The 23,259-nt window shown below is 37.3% G+C and overlaps 2 protein-coding genes across 4 annotated transcripts in view; one reads left to right on the top strand and one right to left on the bottom strand.

Moving 5' to 3' along the window:
* The window catches only part of Nlg1 (Neuroligin 1), a 234,908-nt gene that overhangs the window by 119,681 nt on the left and 91,968 nt on the right, over positions 1-23,259 (top strand). The window lies entirely within an intron of this gene.
* Positions 1-23,259, bottom strand: part of Nlg3 (Neuroligin 3) — a 78,914-nt gene that overhangs the window by 32,559 nt on the left and 23,096 nt on the right. The window contains exons 2-3 of one of the 2 annotated variants that reach the window (XM_068299737.1): positions 6,835-7,283; positions 4,605-5,582 (exon numbers count right to left, since the gene is read on the bottom strand). In XM_068299737.1, the coding sequence (XP_068155838.1) occupies positions 4,605-5,347 (743 nt within the window). In that variant the 5' untranslated portion in view covers positions 5,348-5,582; positions 6,835-7,283. The remainder of the gene's footprint in view (positions 1-4,604; positions 5,583-6,834; positions 7,284-23,259) is intronic. The other variant, XM_068299736.1, reaches the window with a different exon arrangement.

The raw sequence follows: 23,259 nt of genomic DNA, 5'->3' as shown, positions 1-23,259 counted from the left end.
AAAGTAAGCAAACAAATTGTCCACACTTCTAGGCAGCTCAAAGGACGACGGCATCAGCACAGCTGTTCATGCGGCTTTGACAAGCCACGCGTGTCACCAACATCATCATCATCATCATCACGCACCTGCCCCATCTGTTCGTTCCCCCTCTCACCATTTTGTGTTTTCACCCCACTGTTGTTGTTGTCGTTGCCTTTAATATAAAAATGGAATAAATTTTCCAGCCACTTTGCACTTTTTTGTGTGTGTGTGTTTGTGTGTGTTTGTTTTTTTGTCCTGCACTTTGCTTTTGGCGTAAGGATTATGAAATACAAGCGGATTAGTAACGACGACAGGCCAAAAGAGGCAAAAGCCCACACCTCTCTATGGTTAAGGTTCTCAGTTTCAGTTTCAGCTCATAAACGAAGTGTAAAAATCGCAATAAACTGCCGAGTTTTATGCATGACGCCAAGGCTTTTAATAACAAAAGCGGGGAAAAGAGAGAAGAAAGAAAAAAACGCACACACACCGTGAGTGAGAGAGTAAAGGAGGCGTAAGAGAAAACGCAAAGTGGAAAACTCAAGTTAACGATTTTTCTAATAAAAAGAAAAAACGCATTAATGAATAGGTGAGAGAAGGTAGTGGAAGTTTAAGCGCTGGTGGGTAAAACCAAGCTCGGAAGCTTCTCTCCTCTATGCTCAAATGCGTGCACTCGAGCAGGAGTCAAAAGAAAGAAGGGGAAGCCACAATTTTCATCATTAAAAAACGTTAATACCAATTTAAGGCTCTGTCAATAGAGATGAGAGCGTGACTGTCCAAGTCAATAAGGGGGACGGCTTCTTTTGGCAATGATACTTGCGTGACTAGTTCAAGGACCTATTGGCCTATATTTAGCTTAGTTCTAATTAACTTCAATGAAACATTGGAAAAATTTTTAGATCAACTATTTGATCTCTACGTACGAATGTTCAACAGAACAACATTTTCCTAGATTCAGTAGCATTGTAATAATTTTTGAGCTCATTAACGAGAACAGGCGCAAACCTTTATCTAAAGGAAACCATTAAAATGCATTTAAATTTCCTGCAGCAAGATTTGGCTTTCTCTTACACATAGCTAACTAACCAAAAAATTACTTGATTTTCCTCTTTCCTTCTATCAAATTCCATGTGGTTAATAGTCTGCATACAGCTTTTCTAATTGGGATAACTCTCATCGCTAGTCAATCTGGCTAACCGCAAGGGTAATCGAAAGAATGCCATCCCTCCTTCTGTCCAGGCATCGTCATCAAGGCGGGAACTGCTGCCCGTTGTCCCTACGCTTTTTGCCTAGCGCAGTAGTGAGTGCTGCATAAATTCTCCTGCTGCTGCTGCTGTGGTAGCTCTTCTCCTGTGTGTGTGTGTGTAGGAGACGCAACCGAAGCAGAAGTAGAATAATAACCAAAGGCCCTTTCCTTACCGCCCACCCCACCCCTTACTGCTGGATGCTGCGCCTTTCTAAATGAAATTGCGAAAATTCATTTTAAATTGGATTTTATTTAATTTGACTGCGGCAAGAAAGCTTTATGCGTGACGATGGCAGGTTGGTTGGTAGGTACAGGTTATTTTTTTTTCTTATTCGTTCCTTTTTGGTATATGCCGCTTGAAAATCTAATTTGTGTGCAAGTTGTAAGAGCTGGCAATAGAGAATGAGAGAGAGAGAACGAGACGGGCCGGAAGGCAGCTAGGCAGGCAGTCAAATAACAAGGACTGGGATGTAAAGGTTGTGGATGACAACAACCTTCTGCCCCGATGCCCACAAGGTAAAATTAATCTATTTTATTTTATGTGGCCGCAATGTCGCATATAATTTTATGTCGAACTCCCATCGCCCATACTCTCTAGAGCGGCGCAATGGTCGCGCGTCGTCGTGGTCCTTGTGGTTGGAGTATGCGTGTATTTTTCTGCTTGGCTGAGATTATGCTTTTGTTTGATGTATTTAAGCCAGAAGCGGCGAGTGCTTCAAGTGATTCTGGTCTTCATCTCCTGGCTACCATTTGTGTTTACCGCAATACACAGAGCGTGACTCGAGTGTATCTGTTACCTGGCTGCCGGTCCTCCCTATCTACCGCCGTTTCTGTTTTCTGTCTGTCTGTCTGACCCACTCGTTGTCGCTTGGCATGCAGATTAGCCTTGGCGGTTGGTAACCAACATATATTTCTGGCAACAGCTTTTGCCTTCTTTATGCTTTGTTTGTGAATTTCAAATTGCATGTCCTTATATACGCGTGTGTGTGTGTGTGTGTGGAAGATTGTTTTGAATTTTGGTTAACCTTGTTTACTTTTTGGCCGCGTGATTTATATGCTGCGCATGTCTCTGGCCAGGGTCAGAAACTACACCAAAAAACAAAAAAAAAGTTAAACAAACTGTTTACTCTCTGCGTTTGACCAACAATATTTGCCAGTTGTTTGTTTGGTGGTAAAATGATAAGCGATAAGTAGATGAGAGCAGATGAGAGCATCAAGGTTTGCTGTGTGGTCAAGCAACATGTGGCAGATGATTTGTATACATTAAAGTCAGAAATTCTTTGAAAAAGAGTATTTAATATGTTAGGGCGTTATCAATATTCCTTAAAAATCAAATTATAGGAAAGGAATCCAGTGTAACCTTTCACATTTTTATGGAATCCATTTACCTCAGTTTAAAGGAACTGAAAGAAGAGCGGCTAATGGACTATTGTTTGCTCCTGATGGCAAAAGTAGAAATAACAACTTTATTACGCTGACATGGTGAAAAATCTCTTGAACATTACTCAAACAGTTTATTGGCTGGCCTCCTGCTGTCGACAATGCGCACTGGCCTGACAAATAAAGCGGCTGCTTTTCTTACGTCTCTTCCACCGCCTCCCTCGGCTGGCCAGCAGGGAGGAGTGACGATGACGAGGCAGAAGGCTCAAGTAACTCACAGGGAGACAGTCATGACAATTCACTTGTCCTTCAAACTCCTTTTTGGAAAATGCGAGAAATTCTGTAAAAAAGTAGACCCAGATTTCAAAAGCACCAGCACAGGTGGTGTCCCAGGCGGGCCACAGAATCCAGGAGAAGCATTGTCATCCATCAAGCGGCATCATCATGCTACGCTAAACTTGAAAAATTAAATTTTATTTGCTTGCCCCTGATTTTGGCGGCCCTTTTTTTCGCTTTCGCAAAGGTCGACCACCCCTTTTTACACAATACACAAACCAAAGATGGTGCGAAAGGAGACGGGAGTGGGTCGAAGAACAGGACATCGGCTGGCAGTGTCCTGGGAATCTCGTTGGCATCTTTTTGTGAATAATGATTTGCCACTTGGGAGCATTTGTAAATTAGATGCTGCTGCTTGTTTAGCCCATGTTGTTGCTACAGTTGTTGTTATTGTCATTCTTGTTGTTGTTGCGACAGCGTAAACATTTAATTTGTGAAATATTTCAAGTGGAAGCCAGCCTTTATTTGGCTGACCTGCGACGTTTTTTCCCTGTCTCTTTCTCTTATCGGTATTCCCTTTTGGAATTTCCGAATCCTGTTTTTTTTTCTTCTTCTGTGTGTATTTTTCTTTTATTATTTTCACATTTTAGCTTTTGGGCTGCAACAACAACAGCAAACATTAATGAGCAAGTTAATTGAGGTGACAATTGTTAGGGCCCTCTCAACTGGCCCACAAGAGGCGGCGCCCCTTGAGTTATGGCATTTTGATCATTTTATGTAAGTGAAATGTGAACCCATCTCAGCTCTCAAGTAACTGAAAGTGATTTAAGTCCTCTAAATTGCCAAAAGGGAAAAAGCCATCGGAAAAAAAGCCCCAAAAAAAAATCAAAATTACAAAATGCCGGGTTAAACTTTTCTCTTTGCTTCATTATTAAATTAGCTAGACAAGGGTTAATGTTTTATTAACTTTGGGATTTTGGGGGAAAAAAAGTATTAAAAGTGGTAACTTGAATTTAAAAATATAAAATTCAGTGACCAATTATTTAAAGTGAATCTGTGCTATCTATAAATTGTTTATTTTTTGTTAAAAAAAAAAAAAACTTACTAGTTTTAGAAATATTTCTATATAAATCTTTGAATTTATCTTTTTTTTCGAAGAAATAATGAGCATCTAGACTAATATAGTAAAGGTATTGCTTCTATATGAACTATCAAAATGTAACCAGGTAAAGGCTTTTCGTGCTTTCCTAGCTTTCCTAAAAAGATATTTTCATAAGATCAATGACAGCTTGATATATGTATATCTGAAGTGGACCTTAACTTTTACTGACTGTTTTAAATGAAGTTCAAACTTTAATTTTGCTTTCTCAAAGTTAACCTTAAAAAACTTTGCTTGTGAGTGGCTTTGCAGTCATTTAGTTAATTTGAGGCAACCGACAACATGAAGGCCAACATGTCGTATGATTAACCGCACAGGACTTGTCAGACACATACACACAAACACAGACTTACGCACCAGCACACCTTCATACACTTGGTCTATTTATGTGCATACGGTAAGTTGAAATTTATACGAACAACTTTGTAAAACTGGGACTTGCAGAGAGCCTTTCATTGCTCCCTTTGCTCCACCTGCAACGCCCTCCTTTTTGGTAATCTCGAATGAAGCTTAGTTCTGACTTACCTGTCCGCCTTTTTAACACCTGACCACATGGCTGCCGAGACGGGTGGCATGAAGCGTAAATTTCCAACTGGCGGTGAAGCATAGGGTATTCCTCGATATGCCTCAACCGGATCCAAATGCCGACCATCTAATTGGACAATTATGCCCGATATGGCGCCGTTGCGTGTATGGATAATGCGCGATGAGAGTTGTGCGGGTAATTGATCATGATTTTGATTGTTGTTATTGTTGTTGTTATTACTACCGCCAGTGCTTCCTGGTGATAGACGTCCGCTGCGGTTGCTATTGGAGCTAGACGATGATGACGATGATGATGGTGAACTGCCAGATGTGGAGGCAGATGTTGAGCTTGACGATGATGAAGTGAGCGATAATGAGGGCACAGAACCAGAGCTAGAGCTAGAACTGGTTGAGGTTGGATTACTGCTACTGACGATGCTGCTGCCTCCTGTGGCACTACTGGATCCGATCAATACTAAACCATTGTGACTTGTTGCCGGACTAATGCTACTCCTCTGCGATGTACTCAAATTTCCACTGATGCCAGCGGCCCAACTGCCATTGGTAAGCGTAAGCAGGAGAAGGAAGAAAATCAACGCAATTTCTGTTGTCCATGTTTTTCGCCTTGTTTTTGTAGGCGTTGCTGGTGTTGCTAATGCATTTGTTGTTGTTATTGCTGTTGCTGCAGCTGCTGTTGCTGCTGCCGAAGGCAGTTGTCCCTTCAATTGCAGCAACATTACCATTATAACTATTGGTCGCAATTGTTATTGCTGGATTACTTGATAATTTTCTTTTATATATAATTTTTTTTGTGTTTTTATTTTTATTTCGAACTGACCACAATATTGCTGTTTGTGGCGTTTGACCCGATTTTTTTGACCAATGTCACTTGGCTTGTTGGTGAAATTTTTTTTTTTTTTTCCTTTTTTTAATTATCGACGTTTTTTCACTGTTTTTAAAATTGGCCGTTTAAGTCAACTGTAAAGAGAGCAAAGAGGCGTTTATAATTAATATTCATGGCTTATGAAGTCGATAAGTAAATCTGTTTTTAAATTTAGGTAGTTAGTCAGAATTGTTTTACTTCCATGTCATAATTTTGTGTACATTCATTTCTTTAAGCCCTACGTGTTTAAATTTTATATTTTTTCTTTAACTATAACTAATTATAAGAGCTTTTATGTCTTTGTTCTATAGACTATTCTTTATAAAATTTAAATTTTTTCATGCAATGTCTCCCCCAATTCGGTTAAGTTAATAAAAGTATGTCACATACCTCAGACATTTGCATTCCTTTTTGTGTTTCATTTAAGTAAAAATCGAATTCCATCAGCCCTAAATATCTGATATATATGTACATGTATGTATTGGTTCGTCTTTATTAAATTGAATATTCTATATATTTTTTCTTCTTCTTCATGTTCAAAGCTTAGGTTACACAAAACAAAAAAAATTCCATCATGCTTCGCCCATGATGTAGTCTCATGTCTCTGCTCTTAAGCCAATCCCAACGAGTGTGCCCTGAAGCGTGCCCCAAAACGTATGCAATGCCATTTGGAAGCCTCTGCAAGGAATGAACCAAAAAGGAAAAGGACAAAAAAAGGCCCACTTTGGCCCAGTCCTTCTATTCTGGCTGGCCCATTCTTATCCCCATCTCCATCTATTGTGTGTGTGTGCTATGTTTTGCCAAGCACCTTGTTTGCACTTGCTGTATGTAGTGTCCTTGCCCGTGTTGTTGTCAACAACCTCAACGAAAACAACGACGACATCAACAACAAGAAGAACAAGAACAAAATACTGTGATGAGGACTGGGACAGTTGGCATTTTGCATATGCCAGACATGTCAGGCAGCCTGAAAGAAACTTCTGACAATGTGAATGCCTATGACCAAGGCGCATTCAAGTGTAGCTTTACCTACAATTCAATTGTCGGCATGTCGAGGCATTAGCTAGGTCATTGGATCAAATCGTTGAATAGAAGTCAATGTCAAAACAAAATGACTTGGTGAGTTAGATAACAAACTGTCAATTCATGGGGTACCTTCAATCATTTATATGAGCTAAGCCAATAAATTTTAATTGAGGCACAACTCTTGCAATTGGATTTAAAGCTACTTCTTGTCACAGTCTTTTGTTTAAACATTCACTTGACTGCCGTCTGATCTGTCTATGTACAGTTGCTTTTTGTATTGTTTATATTTTGTCCAACCGTTAACATGCACGTAGCACTTACTTATTCCGTACGTTGTTCTTTGGATGTCTGCGACTTTGCTGTTGCAGGTGCTAAGACTTGCCTTGGCTTGGGCTGTTCTTTGCCTGTCGTGCATGTATGTGCGTTAGCAGTGTCCTTGCCACAACAACATTGGCTATGCTTCGTGATGCTCCGCCAGCATCAAAGTTCTTAACGAAACACTTCACGTAACCTGCGCTCTGCTGCGTCTGCAGGATCTGCCTCAGATGCTGGTTTGTCTGAATGCCGGCACGCTACAATTGTCATGCAAGCGGGCATTTTCTTTTCACAGTGTCCCTTCTCTCCCTCTCGCTGTTTCTGTCTCTCCTTTCTAGAGACGCACTCACGTGCTCCACGTGCTCGTTGTCTTGGGCTTCTCAAGTGGCTGACACAGTCTCATCGTCATCATGCCGCTTGGCCTGGAAGGGTTTAAAAACAGAAAAAGAAGAGAACTACATTTCATTAGTTAATACTGAAGACGATGGCACTTAAACTATGATTAATAATTAAGTGGTGTGCATAGACATGCGCCATTTAAACGCATATTAAGTAGCCCACAACCGTGAGAAAAACAATTTGTTTAAGTAATTAAAATGCTCTCTCTATACACATACATATATATATTTTCTTTACAGTAGACATAGGCGATTCTCACTCCCAATTAAGATACTCAATCTCTGTGTATATCGAAGACCCGAGTTTTAATTATATGATGCCCTCAAGTGTAAGCAAATTATTATGCAGATCATTAGCAAAGTAATTAGGCTTGGATGCCCATCTACCCAGAATCTAGCGAAACTCTACTCAACTATATTCCACATAAAATTGTACAGGAAGCAAACAGCAGCCAACCAACGCCTTAATTGTATTCGTGGAAATTGAGTTATTTTGCACATTTCATTAACGCCAGCCCGCCTGCCCGCTCCTCTTGCGCCTACCTATACCCTCTCTACCTTTGGTCTATAGTCAAGACTATATGGAAGTTGGTTTTTAATTTATTTATGTAAATACAAATGAATTTTTGGGCAAATACATTGCCCCCCAAAGGATAGCTAACAGAGCTAGCACGAGGCATATTTAAATGTATATAGTCGTTAGAGTAAACAAAATGGGGGACACATAGCACTTAAGTTAAACAATAACTGCAAAAAGAAGCACCAAGTACATACAAAAGCAGCCAACAACTATACTGAGCCGCAACTGAGATGAAGTATTATGTGGCAGAAGGAGCAAGTGTTTCTTTGGACAGTGTGTAAACATTGTAAATCATACGCCCTGTTGCACACTCAAACTTAAGATGAAGCAAAATTGTATTATTGTAAACGAGTTAGTAGCTAAACAAAGACTTTTGCTGTTCTTGTTGCTATTGTTCCAGACAGTTGACCAGCTTATCTAAAAATAAAACAAATTACAAAACTTTTCTCTCTTTTCTGTCAGTTTTTTTCTGTTCTCTTGGTCTTTAAATAGAAAAAGTAAAAACCCATCAAAATAATGAAGTAACTTCAAAAGCAATAATCTGTAGGTGCAATTTTTGTTATACTTTCTCTCTCTCTCTCTTATTTTAGAAATCCCAGCAAACAAATCCAGCTTTCAAATGTATCTGTGTCTTGAAAAGTTTTTTAAAAACCTTGTCAGACATTCTTATAATCATGATATTATATTTCCGTTCCGTTTATATTCTACTTCTTCCCACTGACAGACACGCACACACAAACCAACCTGTTCTGCTAACTTTTCAATGTTTGTATTAAGAAAATAAACCTAAAGAAAAACAAAAGAAAAACCAAAAAAAAAAAAAAAGTTTTGTCAAAAAAAGTTGAAAATTTCAATAATATATATGCATTAGAAATGACTTTATCATATATTTAAAGTGCTGGTATCTTTGGCATATACAATATATGTAGGTAAAGGAACAAATTTGTTTGAAAAGAAAAGATAATTGGATTCTGTATTTGCTTACACTTTGGCCTCATTCCTAATTTAATTGCTAATAAACAAAAACAAGTAGATGCTAAGGCAAAAGCAAATTCCATTTCGTAAAATACTTTTGCCTTAATTAAAAATCAAAACGCGATAAGCTGCAAGGGAATGTGGAAGATGAAAGCCAAACTGTATAGGAGTAAACGCAACTTAAGGCCGCTAAAAACACAGCCCAGCAGACCCTAGGACCAGTTTCCGCTAGGAACAACAACGACGACGACGACTCCTTGACTCCTTGACTTTGCGCCGTTTGGCCACAATTTCCGTCTTGCCGCAACTTTTACGCCATAAATTCCAGCCAGAGCTAGACGCGGCATCCGCATTCTCAGTTATTCTACGTCCGTGGGTCATTAATTTGTCTTTTCGGCGAGGTGTGGGAGGTTTTGAGACATGGACGAGCAACCAAGAAAGAGAGAGTGAGCGAGCCAAGGCATTAAACTGCTTAAGTAGCACAACTAAATTAAGAATTGTATAGGACCAACAATTAGAGAGAAGAGAAGATGACATGGTGTCGGAGTAAAGTAAAGCACACTAAAGGAAATGGGCAATAAAGTTCAAAAAAGGCTTTTGTCTGATGCGTTTTTTGCTTTGTAATAATTTTGAGGTAAGAGGGAATTGCAGAAATTTATGTTTTACGCCACTTAAAGACTCACGAAAACCGTCTATATACACAAAAAATACTCTCCTTTACAATCTGCTGAATCATTCGTATGAGCAAACAAATATAATCTTAATATTGGCCATGATAAACTCAACTTGCTGTCATTTAATTCCGCCTTCATAGCGTATTCGTTTTGCAGACATTTTTCTCCCTTCCTCCCTTTATTGGCTCTTTATATCGATTGATAAGCCATGCAGCATGTATTTCCGGAAATTTAATCAGTTTTCGTGCTAAAGCAAGTTTTTTGTAAAGACGAAAAGGAATCTTCTTTCTGCTTTCAACAGTCTACAACAATGAAAAAAAAAAAAACGAAAACGCCATAAAGGAATGCGAACCAAGAGGTATGAAGATTCTCCGGCAAGATTGTTTAGCAGTCATTCCTTTGGACTGGAAATGAAAATGATTCTGACTTACTTTGCCTGGGCATTGTTATTTGAGTTTATTGAAATTGCTGTTGGCCGGCCCCCCGGTTAAGTGGGTATGAAAATGTCGAAGAAAGAGCAAAAAAAAAAAAAAAAAAAAGAAAGGAGAAACCAAATACAAATGAAAATGGCAATGGTTAAGGAAAGGCATTCTCGTTTCGGCATGATTGGCCTTTGCTTTGACTTTTGATAGTCCTTATAAATTCATATGTAACAGAAAGTTTTTTCTCCATTGAAATGCCCGACAGTTAGAACTATGCAGAACAAAAAAAATCATTGTTTTTCTTCCCTAATCAAAATGAAATGAATGGAATGGAAAAAAATGAAGAAAAAGAGTAGAGTGAATGTAGTCATTTTTCATTCAAATTTATGGAAAATTGCAAAGTTTCGTAAAGACGAACTTTGAGTATGATAGAAAATAATGCGACTTGTTAACTAGTTTTAGTTTGAAATGCATTTTCCATGTTCCTTTATGAAGCTTCTTTTTTTTTTTTGTTTTGAGTTGAACTTCCAGTTTTTTAATCTGGCATTACGTTTGGTCTTTCATTCTTCTGCAATCTCATTGTCTGCTCTTTTAATTTGTATTGGACATTCACTCTGTGTCTGTGTATATGTGGAAAAACAGAGCGACGGCATCCTGTCTGCCAAGGGGCCAAATGCTTTTCATTTTTAAGTAGTTCAGCGGCATAAATAATGCCGCTTTTTCTATAACAACAACAGAAACAATGGAAATAAGTTGGCCCTCATCAGCAACGGAAGAGCAGCTAAGAAAAAAGCATAAAAAAAAAAAAAAAGAAACAAAAACACAAAACTGCCAGTTAGAGAAATTGTTAGTAAATAAAAGCGGAAACTATAAACCGATTGCATTTTTAAAATAAAAAGACCAATGTTTTATATTAAAGCTTCTTAACGAAGTATTAACAACCATAAAAATAAAATAGAAGTAAATAAATAGAAGAATGTAGTTAGTAAACTCTCGTTAAGGTGGGATCAAATAAACAATAACATTTCGATTTTCTAGGGAATAAATCGCATAATTCTTATATAAGGGAACCTTTTGGAGCTTCTTCCCTTTTAAACATAATCATAGATTATTTAACATAATCTAGTACAACTTATGTTTCATATATAATTTGTCTATACATTTTGAATCAATCTGTAATATGAATGTCTTTTAAGCCCTACAACTTTTTATTGAATTTTAAAGTGAGATGATTTACTTGCTGTTTGTTTCGATGAAATTGGCGGAACATTTTTTGTGGTTAACTTTGTGCGCTTGCGATTTTTTTTGTGAGAATTAAATTAAATGTTAAATGTGGATATTGAAGGCCAAGGAAGGAGAGCAGATTGATGTATTTTTTATTCAGAAAAGTGTTAATTAAATCTATTAATTGAATGTTAATAACAGAAAACATTTTACCAAAGCGTTCGTTTTTTTAATGTTTATTGAATATCAAATGTACAGTTGTCTTTGTGTATAAAATATTTCTTCGTTAGTTTATAAATGTTTAGTTATTATGTGCACTATCACTAAGCATTTTGAACAGGTATGAAACATTTTGATAACATTTTGCTTTTATTAACAGTTTTCGTGACCTCTTGCGGAATGCTATTTCACATAAATCAATCTATAAAAAACACTTCTTAAATTACCAATGAAAATGAAACATTTATGAAGAGATTAATCAAATTTGCATTGGCCTAAGGCGATAGAGACGCATTGTTCTTGGTGGGTAATTCAATATAAGAGAGAAACTATTGAATAAATTCTTAACATAAACTGAAAGTCGAACATTTTATGGCACATAAATTCTCATTTAAATTGCAATTCAAATTTAATCAAACGTTTTCGAATGTGCATAATTTATGCAAACTTCTTTTTCCAAATCTTTTGCCTAACAAAATTTTCAATGGCTTGGGGGCCAACACATTAGCTTTGGTAATAAATTTCGCGCACAATTGCGTCTCTGTATGTGTATGTGAGATCTCTCTCTCTCTCTGTGTGTGTGTGTGTGTGTGTGTGTGAGACAAACTGAAATGAAATGAAATGCATGGAAAATTAATTTTCCTGTGATTTTACAATGTTCATGTGTGTATGTTGCGGGTGTGTGCGGGAATACGGGTAAACTCGGTTTGGGCATAAATTTTACGCTCGCGGCTAACAAATTTGCGCAAAAAGCAAAAGCCAGGCCAATGCTGGTTGACTGTGTAGATGGCTATAAGGGCCAGTGAGAAATAAATTATCGCTTAATATTGGCAAATAATTTGGCAACAGTTCTCGACATGACAACGAACGCCTTCATTCATTGATGCCTTTTGGTATATCCTTCTAACTCTCAGTATATACATATATAAAACATATATGTGGGCATAAAATTGAATTCGTTATGCCATGGCGAGAATATCCTGGACGGGAAGCTGGCATATCAAAATGATTTGACTTCAGGGGCGAAATAATGATATTAAAGCAACATTACAACATTACCAAGCAACAAAAATGCAAAATAAATGACGGGAATGACGCACATACCATATCTAACGTTTATATACCCAACCTAAAACCCACACACACACACACACACATACATACATACAGAGCTGCCATCTGTGTAGAAGGAAGCTAAAAGATATTACGCATACGACCCGTAAGCTGCGGCAGACAAAATAATGAGGCATCCAGACGCAGCAGCCACGACCAGACTAGACCAAATCAAATCAAAGAGAGAGAGAGAGAGATAGAGACAGAGAGCATGAGAGCCTAGGGCGTGGCAGTCATGTGGGCGTCCAGCAAATAGTAATGGCAAAATCTTCGTTGTATCTGCGACAAATCAATTTGCCAGCCATATAAACATTCGCATGCATATTTATTTGTTTTTTTTTTTTTTGTCGCTCGAACATTTTCCTTAATTAATTTCAGGCTCATGTCATAAAGTTTTGTCCGGGCTTTGTCTTACTTGATATGTGTTTGTCTGTAGTAGTGGTGGAGCGGTTAAAGGGGATTACTTTTACTATTGTGAGTATTTTAATGACAATTTCATAAACAGCCGTGCGGCACCCCTCGAACTACTCACTCTACAGCTTCCGATTACGTTGCTGCCTCTGCCAATACCATTTTATGCCACGTGGCATTCTTAGAGCTGCTGGCAGATAATATAATTTATTGGGTAAAAATCGCCTGGCCAAGAGCTAAGCAATTTTATTTTTTCTTTCTTTTATCTTTGTGACTTTTAGCATACCCTTGGACAGTAGGAACTATATCTGATCTAATGTGGTTTAGTATATATAACTGCTAAATTAGGCAATCTGGATATCTGTTGGAGACTAATGTCTTTATGGTAGTAAAAAAGGTCATAAAAATTAAAATTTATAATGTTGAAAGTTTTAAAAACAAAAGACAAGATTGGTTAGTTGTATTAGTTTTTAATAGATCTACTATATTTATAAATATATTTATCAGCGTATACTTTTAACAGATCAGTTAAGATCAAAACTTAATCCAGCGAAAGGTCAAAAAAGGCTGAACACATTGGTTTATTAATAAGAAAGGGTATAGAAATATCGATATGGCCAAAGATAGCTGGACGGATCTTTTTTTCCCCTACATTTACTTGTCTTTTTGGTCTCTCGCTTATGTTATCTCTGTTGGAATATCTATTTTGGCTGTCGCATTTTCGGAGGGCCAAGATATGGGAGCGTTAGCGAGGGCGGAGGCCCGTCCATAATGTTGGCGCCATGTTGATGTTATCACAGCGGAAGTGTTGACTCAATGTTTACTCAATGAGGGCGTGGAAGAGACTCTATGGTCTGTATCTTTGTGTGTGTGTGTGTGTGTGTACGTATGTGTGGGCTTAAGTGTATCCTGTCGACCATTTTGTTAGCTTTTGTTTTTGCTCACTTAGTTAATACAAATGCTTGTTTCTTTCATTCTTTTCTCTTTCTTCTTTTAGGTTTAGTGTCCTTCAGGCAATTTGATGAGATTTTTTTCTTGTTGTTGTTTTTTTTTTCGTCTTCTTTGTATTTCACTTATAAATATGCAAAGCAAAATGAAGAGACTAAACTAAACAATGCAAGGTCAAATCTTGATGCTGTTATATAAAAGGCAAGAAGGCAAAACGTATAGATAAAAGCCAAGGCTTACAAGTATTAAATAGCATTTTAACAATAGAGAAAGAAGAATAATAATGAATAGTGAAAATGGCAACAAAATGGAAAAAAAATCTATTAATTTAGACAAAAGCAATCAATTATATGGGACTAGGTCAATGGAGAGATGTTGTCATCAATTTTTAGCTAAAGTTGTCAACTCAACTTAACCTTTGTATGACCAATAGACGTTTTGCCCTTAAGAAATAATATTCAACCTATGTATTAATTTTTTTGTTTAACTCATAAATCTTACATCAACCATAAAAATAGTAGGTACATCATAGTGGCAATATGATGCATTTAAGGGCTAACCAAAATTTTACTGAGTCCGACTTCCTTTTGCTAACTAGATAGATCAAGTATTTAAATGTGAAGTATGACGCAAATGAATTATGTGCAAGTTGTTGGTGCGAAATGTTAAAAGTTGCATCTCAATTGGATTATATTTCTATATGATTTCTGATTATTACAACTAATTGTGGGCAGGGCAACCAAAATATATTTTCTTAACTTTCAACCACAAACAACTTAACCGAGGTGAAAAGAACTTTAAAAAAGTTAGAAGCTTGGCATTCGTCTTCGACCAACCAAGCAAGAAAACCGCAGAAGAAATCTCCAGATTACGGCCTTAATGGCTAACACTTGGAATTTACTAAGTTGGCCAAATGTGAAATCCTTCTGTTGGTATCTGTACACGCATTGCAAAATTTATACAAACTGTGTAGAGGTATTTATATTTATTTTTGACATATTTTTGTTGTTTTTTGGTTTCGAAAACCACAAACTAAATTGCAGGCAGGAACTGTAAGTGTAGCTGAGTATGTAATGGCACATCTCCAGGCTATTTTGGAGTTGGCTTTTGTGTCTGTCTCTGGCTTTTGTATGTTTCCGTAAACTGCCATTTCCGGCTGCTCCTGCTGCTGCTGTTGCTAGAATTTGCTTTGCTTTTGCCTTCCGCACAGCCGCGTGCCTGTTCCATCTCTGACTCTGATTCTGATTCTGCCTTTCAATGCACAATAATTGTTATCTTCAACAATTTGCGGATGTTATAAACATATACTACTGGTTCATATTGTCTGCATGTAAATACAGCCAGATGGGCATGTATGTGTGTGTGTGTGTGTGAGTGTATGTGGCTGTAACCAGAATGTTAAGGAATTGGGTAACCGAGAGCCAAAGTATTGTATGTTGTGTAGTATATATGTTTGCACTTGTCGTTCCTTTTTATGGCTAGGCAAGGACTGCACCTGCCTCCTGCTCATGTTACTCTTACTGCTCTGGCTACAACAATCGACATCCTCCTCCCAAAGGAGAACTGGCACGGAAGACATTTAGCTAAGCGCTTCGCTTGGCAAACAATTTTCGATTTCAGTTTGGCCCTCGACAGTAAATAGACAGGGAGAGATAGAGAGAGGAGCGGAGACCAACACCCACAGAAATCTCCCCATCTTCCAGGGTGGATACGCGCAATTTGAAGCTCATGTGCGAAAAGTTTCAAGCAGTGAAAGTTCTACGCAAGCAGAAAAAAAATAGGAAAGTAAAATAGGGGAGAAAAAAAATATCAAGTAAAAGGAACTCATAGATAGGCAACGAATGGGAGTATGGTATTACATGCTAAGCCAACTTTTAGCTTGAAAATTTGTTAGATGTATAAAATATTCGAAGGACTTTTTCAATTCAACCAAAACGAACGAAAAAGTTGCTCATGCTTCATTTGATACGCTTTTCGTTTACAAGCAAGAGGAAACTTTAATTATTTTAAACATTCTAGAAAGTAGACCTCGACCATTTAATTTTTTTTAGTGCAGCAATAGATCAATGCTTTTATGGCATCTGAATGGACTATGGACTATTTTTAGTTTAGAAAGAAAAGGTCTAACAATCGGTTTAATTCAGACTAAGCTGGCTTTAATAATTTTGTTTTAAAAAGCCAAATCTCTGCTTTCCCATTTGATGCTGTACATGGTAACTAAGATCTGAACTCTTGAGCATTATGATATGAAAATTTATCAAGTTTGACTTTGAGCCTTTGTTAGATACGGAAAACTATGCCTTTAAATGTCCAATGCATTGTCAGAGCTCCTCTGTCACGTCGTCAGTTTACATAAGTGCTTTCACCCTCTTAGGAAGAATGTATTGGCAAACTGTTTTGTCTACGTTACTCATACGCCTACGTGTCTCATTAGGAAACGTGTGCTCAACTCAGGTAATAGAAAACTTTGCCATAACATTTAGGCTACCTAAACTTAATTAACAACCCCGAAAAGGTAATCGGTAGGCTAGTGGTATTACTTTCCTAACCACCCACCCATCTACCACACAGTGGGCCATTCTCTCTCTCTTAGTCTGTTGTAGAGGCTATTTCATTTGCAAATGTTCTGGACATTAAGGCGCTTAAAGCGCGCAGCCCGCTTCATTCAAGTGGTGGGGACTAGGAAAACCAATGTTGGCAGGGGGTTTGTCGAGGCAGATTGGCCAACTGACTCCCTTTTGTCCGCCATTAAATTGGTCATTAGGCGTCAAGTGGCCTGCTGGTATGAAAGGCGTGCGTTTGTCTCTCGATGGAAGACATAATGACAGGCAGCAGCAGTAGCACCAACAGCAACAAAGCCAACATCCCAAAATGTTTCGGCTTAATTTGAATGGCCCTTCTACTCCATCCCTTTTGAGAAACTACTCTACCTCCTACAATTTTTCCCGGTTACTATGTGAGAGAAGCGGAGACTTTAATTACTAGAAACTCGCTGGGGTGCATTCAATTAAGCGACTTAAAGCTGGTTTCTTTTTTTGTCGCCCAGAGACTCTTTAATATTTATTTAAAACAACAAAACCATTTAATAAGCTCACAAGGAAAAAATGTAAAAAACAAAAATTGGGAAAATAACTCTGGCAGCAAACAAATCTTTTTAATTGTTCTGCCTCTGCAGCCAAAAAGTTTAGCGATGAATTTGTTCTACAAGTTTTTGACTTCCACTCTTGTGCGCTTTGGCACAAAAGCTAAGCGCCAAAACAAGAAAATTAGTTCAAAAACTTTTTGGCAAAAACAGCCAAAGAGTTTTTAGTTTCTTTGGTGTGGGGGAGTAGTAAAAAGCTACACATAAAGTGTTTTATGCCACATGGCGCGGTGCTGTTTCTTGGATTAAGATGTTAATGGGAAGGTGAAATTTCGAATTTTGGGAAAACCATGACTAATAACACCTGGCAAATTATTGGCCATAGTGCTGAGATATTCGATAGCTGATCTGCAAAACTTCTAAACCAACACAGACTTTTTGAAGGACACTTATTAGGTCGAAAAGTTTTCTCAAAAACATTAAGTTCAGTTTGTTATATCATTATATCCTGTCTAAAAATATAAGAGGTCTGTATATCTATATCTATGTATATATCAACATGGGGTTTATCCCATATAATTCATTTTTCTAGCCTGATCTGGTTTTCCTATATGTATATTTATCTTTCACCTAAAGTTTTTCTGTAATAAAAACTTTTACAAATCTTTGCAAACTTTTTGAGGTTGTTTATAATTCCATGGAAATGGAGTATTTTCGTAGGGTCTATAAAATATTTCAAGAATGAGCAATCAAACCGTAAGTCTCTATGTGAAGAATTTTCATTTGAAGTAGGTACTTTCACTTGCCTGTGTTAGCCTCCAGCAGTAAACATTTTCTCAAATATTTTCACTCACCTGAAAAGAGAAGAAGTAAATTAAATTTTTTTTTGGCCAAGTACATATAGTGTGTGTGTATGTATGTTTATATGAAAAAAAGGGCATATATAAACCATTTGTTGTTAACGCAACGCCCACAGCCGCGCCCTACGCCCATTGCATACACAATTTTTTCATTTTTTTTTGCTTTTACAAATTGCAAGAAAACGAGGAAGTGAAAATCTGTTGAGTGGAAAATTACAAACAAAACAGAGGCAACAAAGAGAATGGGTTAGAGAAAACTGCACAACCTGCGTTTACCTTTTTTGCATATCACCATTCTCACACACACACACACTTGGATATTTTCGTTCTCATTTTCTTTTGCCTCTTATGCTCTCACATGTGTTGCTTTTAAGTATTTTGGCAAGTTGTGCATATTTTAATTAGTTTCCAGAGTCAGCAGCAATTTTTTGCCTAACAAGCAACAGTAGAAGTAACAGCAGCAGCACGAACCTGCAGGCTGTATCTTCGACGCAAGACATGGCGTATACGCAATTTGTGACCTCTTAGGTGTGTAATGCGGGTACATGTTGTGCTTGTTGGCTATGTAGATGAATGAACAAGATTATAGTTCCCTCAGGTATTTAGGATAAGCTTTTTAAACACAGAAATTCAACTAACAAGCTGCAATTTTAGAAGAAAAGGATTTAAAAATTCTTAGAAATAAATTCAGTTTGGAAATTCCTTTCATTCACCAAAATATTATATCTCTATAACATGTTAAATCTTTTTGTTTTAACTATTCTTTGATATTAGCCAAGTTTGAATTACTTTCGAAAACCTTCAAGTCATAACTTTGTGTAGAACAGGCATATTTGTGATTTTTTTTTAAATAGTTAACATAACTTAACTTCTTGATGCCAATACAAAACTGACATTTTAACTTCCGAAACTTAAACAAAAGTTTTCCATGCTCCCAAGTCAAACAAATGTCAAAATGTGAAGAAGAAGATGATCAACCTTTTGGCTTCTGGTCGTCAACCTCTTTTGCCAAGTCCCAATCGGTATGCTGCCTAAATATTTAAGCAACGCAGGAGTGAGTGTGTTTTTATTGCTGTTAAGCTGATGCTGCCATTGCTATTGCTGCCTGGCATTTAGTGTCGTCAAAAGGCCAAAAGCATATCAAATATATGCCTCTGAACAAAAGCACCCAGACCCAAAAAGCAAATACAGCCATAGTCGTCTTACCTATGCAAATGTCTCGACTAGTAAGCTTTCCTAGTTGGCTGGGCTCATTGGCTTCTCGTTTCATTGGGGTATTCAGATTGTATCTCGATAGCAAGTGCTGCAATTTGTAGCTCGCTTTTGTGCGCTGCCTCTTGCTTTTGCTTTTCTTCCTCCCCTTCATCCCTCTGTCCATTCGCATGTCGTTGGCAACTTCGACTGTCGTATATTTCTCCATCCCTTTGTGTCGCTACCACTTAAACCCCCTTCCCGCCACAACACTCCACAATTTGACTGCTCGTTTTAACCATTCAAATCTGTGCTCAGTCAAATCCACTTGAAACTGCACTGAAAACAGTTGGTAAGCAAAAGGAGCAAAACCATTTCTTTAGCTCTTTGTCTATGGCGTTCGTTTAATAGTCGCAAATTGGTTCTCACATAAGGAATTTTCAGATTGGCTGTGTGATTTATTGATGAGTACGTATTGAGATGAAACTTTAGTTTTTAATAGCACACACACACACACGGCACAAGCAATGTTTCAAGCCGTTTGATATTAAATGGCTTAACTTTGACAAGACTTTAACTTTTTCCAGCAATTTTTACCACCAAAATTTGTTTTAATTTACCCACAAAAAAGGCAAACAAGAGGAACATTGTCAACCACTTATAGGCCACAAAACAAATAAAATCGAAACATTTTCCAACCGAAAAATAAGATCTAAATTTAACTCCACTGCGGGTCTGAGAAGGACCAAATGAACCCGCAGATGGGCGCTCATTAAAATGTAGGTTATAAATTGTAGGCAAAAGCAAGAAGGATAAAGTTGAACCCATGATAAAGGTGAATTCAATGTGTGTGTATGTGTGAGTGTTTAAAAGGATACATTTTTATCTACGTGAGTGTGTGCGCATATATGCATGGAAATGTGTGCCAGAACCTAATGTGTGTTTGGGTGAAAAGCTTATAGATTTTTATGGAAAGTGTTGGGCATAGGATCCAACAAATAAACACTGACACATTATCAAAAAATGGGTTCGGTTTTGGGTTTTGCATTAATGGTTATTGCTTTTTAACAACTAGAAACTCATATGAAAAATGAGCCAAAGATGAAATGTTGATTTTCCTCCTGACTTATCTAGAGCTTTCTATTTGTACCTAATTCCCATATCAAAGCAGTCAGACATATATTTTATTAACAAACCACAAAAAGAAACACAAATTGACAGCAAATGGAAGACTATGAAAGACACAAAGCACACCTGAAACAATAATTGATAATAGTAAGAGTAGAAAAAGAATTTAATGAGTGAAAAAGTATTAAACGGAGAGTGACAAATATAATCTTCCATCTTCAAGAGGCTTATCCAGATGTCTTTTAATTCTATAAATTTTGAAATTCCATTGATCCATATTTGAAATATCCGTTTTTATCTTGTCCATCAATTTAAAATGCTTTTTTTTTTTTTTTGTATTTACGTAAAACTTTTGTTTGAATAACTTTTGTGTCTTGTTTATCGATTTGCTGGCAAACTCATTTCAGAAAAAGTTAATAAATTACACTTCAATTGTACAGTCAAAGTCATGTTTTCTGTATAAAATATGTTGTGGCAGTTTTCTGTTTCTGTGTGTTCCTGTGTGCATTGGCATGCGAATAAATCTGACTCCCCCACCGACCCAGTTGCTCCCTCATCGCTCTCGCTCCCTCCCTATTTTCTCTGTGTGTGGATCCACCCATTTTGAATGCCAGTTTCCTGGCTATGGCTGTCAAATCAAATAATTGAACTTTCATTCCATTGTGAAAAATGAACCTCCTCTCCTTATATATATGTAGCTATACCATATCCCCCATGGCCATTCGTCGCAGAGTAGGCGGAACGCAAATGCCACACATTAAAAACGATTTAAAAGAAAAAGAAAGAAGAAAAAATGTGGAAAAACCAAGTCTGACGAGCTCCTTCGAGCTGTCGATATGAAACTGAAACCTCACCTCTCTCCCTTTGAGTCCCTACTTCCTTTTGAGGCAGAATACATACATTTTTTTTTTCTTGTGCGCCTTAATCCATTTTTATACTCAACACCAGGCTGATGGATTACTCTCGTTCAAATGTCGAATCTTGTTAGTGGAAGCCTAGAATCGTGGCACTGGGGGGCAGCAGGCACAAAATATCGTTGCGCAGGGGCGTGGCAACAGATGCTGACGGCTAACAAGCCATAAGCACAACACACACACACACACACTATCAAAAAATACTAGAGAAAAAGCAGGAAAAACGAAAGAAAACATAAGCACAAGTGTCGGATGATTTTTCACGCTCCAGATTGCAGATATTTACATGAATGAAGCCGGCTATAGCACAGAAAGACCCTTTCATTTTATATATATTTTTATTCCCAGGTTAAGTTGAAAATTTGTCTAGATTCGTTTTCATATTAAAGTCCTACGCTAGCACACTTTTGCGCCGGATAATTACAAGGACTACCTCTGCCTAGGACCATTTAATTCCCTTGGGGCGAAAACAAGACTGTTTTTCTTGTGCTCTTTAGTATTCATTTTTGTTTTTCTTTTATTACTGCCTGGCAATTTATATACTTGTGTAATAAGGGTATATTCATTTAGCAATCAAATTCGTCTGTTACTTACATTCTCGATTCTTCTTTTCATTGTAAATTTATTTCATTAAAATTTAAATCAAAATAGTCTTAAAATTTTCTTTCTTAAAATAAAAGAAATAGTAAAGGGTAACAAAAGTTCGACAGAGTCAGTCAGTTTTTCTGTTTTCTTTCTCTTTTTCTGGTACTCTCCTTTCTTGCTTGCTTTTTATTTGGTAATTTTGCCGTTTTTCCTTTTTTCGCCTGAGCCTCATTTTTGGTCTTTCAATTGTGAGAATTTTAGGAATATTGTTGCTTCTGTTGTCATTTTGTTATTCCTGATTTTATATGTACATTGATTTCATTAGGAACTGGAGAAAAACATATGCTTGTTTATTCGACATTTAAGCCAAGTCAATCTAATCTAATATAATTAAACGAACTCCAAACCAAAAGAACGTTTTACTTAGCTAAGCAAAATGCTTGAAGTTTTTTCAAACCCAACTCGCTTTCCTTTAACCATAACCCAGAGGACTCGGGGTTAACCTTCCCTATTAAGAGGAAACCGGCGCTAAATGTTAATAAGACTAGTATATTACCTAGAAGAGTAAGACGTAGCGATTTAAATGATGCTAAACGTTTCTTAAAAAGTTTACGTTTTATATTGAATCCAGTGCACAATTAGTTAATCGGAGTCATAAAACATTTATACATATTTTCCCTAAAGCGAAGAGGCTGTTCCATTTGAATACGATATTCTTTTGACTAATGTACCCTTGGCTATCCATCTTTTTGGCTGACAAAAATGAACGGCCTAACAACAATCCAAAAAGGCCAACATCCTGTACCGCAAAAATTCCCGTGTGTAATGAGCTCACCTGCAGTGCGTCAGCTAAGCGCATAATTTTCCCTACGTTTGAAATGAGTTTTTCGTTTTTTTTTCGCATTGTGGTGTTTTTCCTTTATAGTCTGCTGCCAGCTTGATGGCTTGACCATATCCACCTAGACACACCCGCAGCATACACATGCAAACAAACACATATATAGAGAAACTCAGTGGTCAAATCGCCATGCTGACATAAAAATGCTTTGTTACGAGTGTCTATGTGTGTGTTTGTGTATGCCTGTGTGTTTGTGTCCAAGCTTCAGACAATAAAGCGGTTTATGTGCCAATTCTATTAGCTCAAAAAACCGAGTGGGCTGAACAAAATGTACACCAAATGCGTGTAGCAATTACGCCAGACAAGAAAACCGGAATGAAAATTTCCCATACAATTGTGCCAGGTAATGGAAGAGAGGGGGAAATGGAAAGCGCTTCTGTTAGCCGTATAACATACTCGTAAATGCAACCAAACTTTTATGATCAGTCCAAACGGTAATTGACTATATAAACTTCGTGTTGTGTGCTTGTGTGTGTGTGTGTGTGGAGACTCTGATACCCAAATTAATAAAAAGCCGAACATAAAAATGAGCTAAACTTAAGATACAAAAGGTAATCAATCAGATTACAACTTGTTCTCAAAAACATATCCAAAACAGAATCTACTAGATATTAAATAAAGTTGCTTAGATTAGGAAAAGACACTGGCAAATCGATCAAATGAAGTCAGCAGCGCATTAGTCGCCACATTTTTTTTAAATAAAAACTCAGTTGGGGGTAAACTTAAAAGCTTGCTTGTAGTTAACATCAAATTAAAGTGTATTGTCTTTTGAGAGAGATATTCGTCTATATAGGCAATGAATCTATATA

The sequence above is a fragment of the Drosophila tropicalis genome, unplaced genomic scaffold (genome assembly GCF_018151085.1).
Source record: "Drosophila tropicalis isolate 14030-0801.00 unplaced genomic scaffold, ASM1815108v1 contig_878, whole genome shotgun sequence".
In the NCBI taxonomy this organism is placed as follows: Eukaryota; Metazoa; Arthropoda; class Insecta; order Diptera; family Drosophilidae; genus Drosophila; species Drosophila tropicalis.
Note: the sequence above shows the minus strand (reverse complement) of the source record. Positions and strands in the feature narration are given on the sequence as shown.